We start from the raw sequence: 7,399 nt of genomic DNA, 5'->3' as shown, positions 1-7,399 counted from the left end.
TGCAATCACATCAAACTCTGGACACTTTGTCTTGCCTGACTGTTTTTTACCCCTTGATCTGTATCTCTTTCCTTTTCCTTCATAACATCCCACACTGGAACAAAGACCCACTGTCTTCAATATACCAACAGTCTGTTACTGGTCATACACATGTTTTATTTTTTTTAAACATTTAGTTTTTTGACATTTAGTTTTATACAAGATTGACATGTCCTTCCACCAGTAGCTCTCCAGGCTAGTCTGCTCTCTTGTCAGTCGAGTGTAGACTATGAGTAAACTCCAGTCAGTCGCAGTAGCTCTGCAGGTGGCTGAAGCTACATGGCATATGACAGCACTGTTCCACAATACCTCTCTTCACCTTCTGGTCTTTCCATGGACGTTCCTGCTTCACCCTCCAACCCTGTCTGCTCTTCTTAGACAGGAACCCTTTCAAGTAGAGGGGGAGAAATGGAGGGATGTAGAGAGGGAGAGTTCCCAAAAGATGTGAAGGAAAGCAGATCAGCAAACTCCACTCACTCAAAATACCATTTAGAATGTTGGCTGTTTAACAGAGACTGAATGAGTGTGTTATTGGCGCTTCACAATCCGTTTAGTCTTGTTTAAGGCTTTCCACGTCCTTCAGAGGAGAGATCTGACAGGTGTAGCTCAGCTTCCTACCGCTGAAGTGAAGTAAAGTTAACTTCAGACATATCAATGGGATGTCTGAGCAGGGGGTTTAACTGAGGTGATAGATCCACTTAGATCTTGTTCTGGGAGAGAATATAATGAGGAATCTGGAGAATTCAAAAGCTTCTTAAAATGTGATATCTCACAAAGTCGGTAGTCAGGAACCGTCTCAGCAAAAGATCAATAGGGATAGCTACAGTATATGACAAACTTCAAGAGAAGGTATACCCTCTTCAACATACCCTCTTCACAGATGGAAGAGAGAGACCGACTGAAGTCAAATATTTAATGTGCTTCTGTCCTTCAACCAAGGCGGGCCTACAGCAGCACCCAGATCTTCTGTCGGACCTGGGCCCTGACAGTACATCTCAGTAAGACTAAAATAATGGTGTTCCAAAAAAGGTTGTTGCCAGGACCACAAATACAAATTCCATCTAGACACCGTTGCCTTAGAGCACACAAACAACTATACATACCTCGGCCCAAACATCAGCGCCACAGGTAACTTCCACAAAGCTGTGAACAATCTGAGACAAGGCAAGAAAGGCCTTCTATGCCATCAAAAGTACTTGAATCAGTTATAGAGTCCATTGTCCTTACGGTTGTGAGGTCTGGGGGTCTGCTCACCAACCAAGAATTCACAAAATGGGACTACATGCAGAATTCTGCAAAAACACCTATGTACAACATAAAACACCAAATAATGCATGCAGAGCAGAATTAGGCTGATACCTGCTAATTATCAAAATCCAGAAAAGAGACAAATTTAATTCTACAACCACCTAAAAAGAAGCGATTCCCAAACCTTCCATAACAAAGCCATCACCTACAGAGACAAACCTGGAGAAGAGTCCCCTAAGCAAGCTGGTCCTAGGGCTCTGTTCACAAACACAATTAGATTTAACCTAAATGTGAAAAAACAAAAAGATAATTACTTGACACGTTGGAAAGAATTTACCAAAAAACAAAGCAAATGGGAATGCTATTTGGTCCTTAACAGAAAKTTCAGTGGCAGAAACTTAAGGAAAGCTTTGACTATGTACAGACTCGGTGAGCATAGCCTTGCTGTTGAGGTAGGCAGAACTGTCTCTCAAGAGATGCCAGGCTATGTGCACGCTGCCCACAAAATGAGGTGGAAACTGAGCTGTACTTTCTAACCTGCCAAATGTATGACCATATTAGAGACACATATTTCCCTCAGATTACACAGACCCACAAAGAATTTGAAAACAAATCCAATTTTGACAACCCCCCCATATCTACTGGGTGAAATACCACAGTGTGCCATCACAACAGCAAGATTTGTTTTGCCACAAGAAAAGGGCAACCAGTGAAAACACCATTGTAAATACAACCCCATATTTGTTTTGTACATAAACTATTTGCACATCATTATAACACTACATAGCCATAATATGACATTTGCAATGTGTCTATTCCTTTGAAACTTGTAAGTGTCATGTTAACTGTTCATTTTTGATTGTTTATTTCACTTTAGTTTTATCTATTTCACTTGCTTTGACAATGTAAACATATGTTCTCCATGCCAATGAAGCCCATTTGAATTGAATTGAATATAAAGAGGGTTGGGGGGAGGGGGACTGCAGACTTGTTCAACGTTACAGGTAATTATGCTAGCAGATACCCACTTATTGTGCCAACACTATTTAGCATTTTCTAGAGAAACGAACCAACTTCCTTCATACTGGACACAGAGACATAAATGGTATCCACTAGTTCATCAGACTCTGAGGAAGTAGATGAAGGGCATCATTGCCAAAAAACAGAAATATCCCTTTAACAATATACCCTCTCTTTGAAAATGTGTCAGCTTGTAATAAAAGAGCATCACATATTTAAAATATATTGAATATAGTGCCACCCTTCAAATCACCCCTTGCTCTCAGTCTCACCTATGAGGTGTTGCAGCAGTAGGTCTCTGGGGGGTCTGTGGGGGTTATAGAAGAAGCCTTGTTCCCCACAGACCAGGTAGAGGGCATCCACCAGGTGAGAGCCACACAGGTGCTGGGCGCTGGGAGCTGAGCAGACCCCCGGGGAAGACAGGACCAGCAGTAACAGAACAGACATGGCCCATACTACCACAGCCATATACGTTCTGGAGGGAGAGAGAGACCACAGTATCACAGCCATATACGTTTTGGAGGGAGAGAGAGACCATAGTATCACAGCCTATTATACGCTGGAGGGAGAGAGAGACCATAGTATCACAGCCATATACGTTCTGGAGGGAGAGAGAGACCACAGTATCACAGCCATATACTTTCTGGAGGGAGAGAGAGACCATAGTATCACAGCCATATACGTTCTGGAGGGAGAGAGAGACCATAGTATGTATCACAGCCATATACGTTCTGGAGGGAGAGAGACCACAGTATCACAGCCATATACGTTCTGGAGGGAGAGAGAGACCATCGTACCACAGCCATATATGTTCTGGAGGGAGAGAGAGGCCATAGTACCACAGCCATAGAACAATAGAACGAGACCTGGGTGAGAGTACATGGAGAAAGAGGGAGTCCATGCCCATATCACAGGGACAGGAAGGATGTGCATGGTTTAGTTCCAACTCAAGCACCAACACACCTGATCCAAGGTGTCAGCTCATCATCTAGCCCTTCCTTGTTTTCTGGATTAATCCAGGATTAGGATAAGGATCAGGATACACTGTATAAATACTCTGTGACAGACAGGCAGACAGACAGGCAGGCAGACAGACAGACAGACAGGCAGACAGACAGGCAGGCAGGCAGGCAGACAGTGAAACGAAAGGACACCGTAGGTAAAGGTAGGTTATGAACCAGGGTTTGGGCCAATTCCATTTCAATTCAGAAAATAAACGAAAGATTAATTTCCAAATTAGAATTTTTGCAATGAAGAGAATTGGAATTGGAATTACAGTACACATCCTGAATTGATGGGAATTAAAACTTAATTGAGCCCAACCCTGTTATGTATCCACCTACCTGAAACAGACAGCCAGCTGAGTTGAGAAGAGCAGGTAGCCTAGTGGTTAGCGCGTTGGGCCCGTAACCAAAAGTTTGCTTGATCAAATCCCTGCTCTGACAAGGTAAAAATCTGTTCTTCTGAACAAGGCAGTTAACCCACTGTTCCCCAGTAGGCTGTCATTGTAAGAATGTGTTGTTATCTTACTTGCCTAGTTAAATAAAAGAAGAGCAGGTGGTGACAGGGCAGGCAGGTAGAACACACGTGACCGTCCTCCTCTCTGTCCTTTATACCTGCCTCTCTTCCTGTCAGCCAGGTCTTTGTTTGACAGCATCAGCGGAAAAAGCCATTTTTCCTGGCTGTCATTAAACCCTTTGAGCTGCCTGTTGAGCTGCCGTTGAGCTGCTATAAGAGGTACTGGGAGATCTATCTGGCCTTATAATGGCTTTTTCCATAGCAACACCTGAGTGTCTCCAGTGATTATATTAATGTAAGCTCTAGTGTTATTTATGTGGAAGTGTGACACCTAACACTTGTGAAGAGCAGAATCAGCAACCTCTGCATCATCTACAGTTGTTTTGTGAGAAGGTGTTAACCGTAGAAGGTGTTAACCAATGTTCACAGTTAGATATTGTTATGGATAGGCCGCCCGGAAAGTCCCTATTGTCCTCATCTTGGCCCCAAGACAGCAGGTCCGCTGAGACCATGGCCCAGTGAGTCACGAACCGGGCCATGGACGTGGAAACATCTGAGCCTTTTTGGTAAAACACCAGGGTAAAACACCAGGGTAAAACACCAGGGTAAAACACCAGGGTAAAACACCAGGGTAAAACACCAGGGTAAAACACCAGGGTAAATTCTCAGTGGACATTCGCCAATAGAGACCTACAGGAGAAGTTTGTGTCATATACACAGGATACACATAGTGGATATAAGATGAAACGGGCAATCAGCTAGAGACATATCTACACTGTACAGTAGGTCTACAATAGACAGGTAGGTGTAGTGTAGTGTAGGTCTACAATAGGCAGGTAGGTGTAGTGTAGTGTAGGTCTACAATAGGCTGGTAGGTATAGTGTAGTGTAGGTCTACAATAGACAGGTAGTATATGTTGTAGTTTTGTAGTGTCGTAGTACAAGTAGGCTGGTAAGGCTATAGTGTAGTGTAGGTCTACAATAGACAGTGTAGTATAGTGTAGTGTAGGTCTACAACAGACAGGTAGGTATAGTGTAGTGTAGGTCTACAAAAGACAGTAGGTATAGTTGTAGTTGTAGGTCTACAATAGACAGGTAGGGTAGTGTAGTGTATAGGCTACAATAGACAGGTAGGTGTAGTGTAGTTGTAGGTCTACAATAGGCTGGTAGTATTAGTTGTAGTGTAGTCTACAATAGACAGGTAGGTGTAGTGTAGTGTAGGTCTACAATAGGCTGGTACAGTATAGTGTAGTTAGGTCACAATAGACAGTAGTATAGTGTAGTGTAGTCACATAACAGGACAGGTAGTTATAGTGTAGTGTAGGTCTACAAAGACAGGTAGGTATAGTGTAGTGTAGGTCTACAATAGACAGTAGGTATAGTGTATGTAGGTCTACAATAGGAAGGTAGGTATAGTGTAGTGTAGGTCTACAATAGACAGTAGGTATAGTGTAGTGTAGGTCTACAATAGGCAGGTATAGTGTAGTGTAGGTCTACAATAGGCAGTAGGATAGTGTAGTGTAGGTCTACAATAGGCAGGTAGGTATAGTGTAGTGTAGTCTACAATAGACAGGTAGGTTAGTGTAGTGTAGGCTACAATAGACAGGTAGGTAAGTGTAGTGTAGGTCTACAATAGACAGGTAGGTATAGTGTAGTGTAGGTCTACACTAGGGCTGGTAGGTATAGTGTAGTGTAGGTCTACAATAGGCAGGTAGGATATTTGTAGTGTAGTCTACAATAGACAGGTAGGTGTATAGTAGTGTAGGTCTTACAATAGGGCAGGTAGGATATTGTAGTGTAGGTCTATAATAGGCAGGTAGGTATAGTGTAGTGTAGGTCTACAACTAGGCAGGTAGATTATTGTAGAGTACATAGTAGGTATAGTATTAGGTCAAATAGACAGGTAGTATAGTGGTAGTGTCATGGTCTTACCAATAGACAGGTAGGTGTAGTTAGTGTAGGTCCTACAATACGCTCGGTAGGCAAGTGTAGGTAGTCTGAGCAAATAGCAGCTTACGGTGAGGTATAGGTAGTTTTAGTGTAGGTCTACCATAGGCAGGTAGGTATAGTGTAGTGTAGGTCTACAATAGACAGGTAGGTATAGTATAGTGTAGGCCTACAATAGGCTGGTGGGTATAGTGTAGTGTAGTGTAGGTCTACTACAATGACACCAGCTGCTATCTGATAGGGCAGTGGTTTTTAAACTGCTCCTCAGGGACCCCCAGACATTTCACATTTTCCGACGTAGCTCACCTTTGTCACCTAGTCAAGGGCTTGATGACAAGTTGAGTAATGTGTGCTACCTCTGGAATAGATCAGATACCTGGCATGGCTGGGGGTCCTCCAGGAGATAACCACTGTGCTAGGGCATTTGGCTTTGGATGCAATCTGTATTTATGACAGTAGAGGCCTATTACATGGAGTGTTGTTACTGACTACTAGTGGACAATGAGAGGCACTGCATGGATATACATGGCGTCTGTGGAAGGACCAGCTGTGAGTACGCCCGTGGCTGATAAGCTTCATTCTAACCTAGCACTTAGGTCATAATAGAAGCTGAATGTAATATAAAATGCTGGCTGTTTTCGGAGGGAAGGATTCTTCTGAGGAGCGACAGATGTCCAACCACTTCAAAGCTGAAAGGTCTAGTAGGAGAAGGGACTGAGAACATCAGGGTTTGCTGAAAAACGGAATAATGAAAGGTAAGCCTCTTTGAGAGAGGGATAAAAGAGGAGGAGGAGGAAGAGGAGGAAGACAGTGACAAAGCACCTTGGCAGAGTGAGAGGTAGAGTGTAAAATGTGGAACTAAGGAGAGATCCGACGCTGGCAAGTGTTGAAAGAGGCTCAGACAGACACTCTAGCTTCAAACACACTCACACGTACATTAAATACAGAACGACATCCAGACTAAGAGACGGACACATTCAGACAGAAGTTGGGAGAAAAGTTGGTCAGGCCTCTAAGGTGGGGGTTGCGTAATGTCTGTTTCTCTCTCTTTTCTTCTCCTCCGTCTGAGCAGATAACAAGCGGGGAACATGGAGTTCTGTCTCTTTCTTCTCCTCCGTCTGAGCAGATAACAGGGGGAACATGGAGTTCTGTCTCTTTTCTTCTCCTCCGTCTGAGCAGATAACAGGGGGAACATGGAGTTCTGTCTCTTTTCTCCTCCGTCTGAGAGATAACAGGGGAACATGGAGTTCTGTCTCTTTCTCCTCCGTCTGAGAGAATACAGGGGGAACATGGAGTTCTGTCTCTTTTCTCCTCCTCCGTCTGAGCAGATAACAGGGGGAACATGGAGTTCTGTCTCTTTTCTTCTCCTCCGTCTGAGCAGATAACAGGGGGAACATGGAGTTCTGTCTCTTTTCTTCTCCTCCGTCTGAGCAGATAACAGGGGAACATGGAGTTCTGTCTCTTTTCTTCTCCTCCGTCTGAGCCGATAACAGGGGGAACATGGAGTTAGTCATCTGGGAGGTCCTCAATCTGCCCACAATGTGCCCCTCATTTGAGTTGTTGTTCTTCAAAGTGAAGGAAGAGATGGTGTGCATTCATAGAGACAGGAAGAGATGGTGTTTGTTCAA

General features: G+C 43.8%; 1 protein-coding gene across 1 annotated transcript; it reads right to left on the bottom strand.

Moving 5' to 3' along the window:
• Positions 1-19: 19 nt before the first annotated feature.
• LOC111967220 (insulin-like) lies at positions 20-3,157 on the bottom strand. Its single transcript, XM_023992094.2, has 2 exons — positions 2,580-3,157; positions 20-426 (listed from the first exon to the last, which is right to left on the bottom strand). The coding sequence occupies exons 1-2, from the start codon at positions 2,815-2,817 to the stop codon at positions 284-286; spliced, it is 381 nt and encodes a 126-aa protein (XP_023847862.2). The 5' UTR covers positions 2,818-3,157; the 3' UTR covers positions 20-283.
• Positions 3,158-7,399: the final 4,242 nt, after the last annotated feature.

Source organism: Salvelinus sp. IW2-2015, linkage group LG8 (assembly GCF_002910315.2).
Source record: "Salvelinus sp. IW2-2015 linkage group LG8, ASM291031v2, whole genome shotgun sequence".
In the NCBI taxonomy this organism is placed as follows: Eukaryota; Metazoa; Chordata; class Actinopteri; order Salmoniformes; family Salmonidae; genus Salvelinus; species Salvelinus sp. IW2-2015.
Note: the sequence above shows the minus strand (reverse complement) of the source record. Positions and strands in the feature narration are given on the sequence as shown.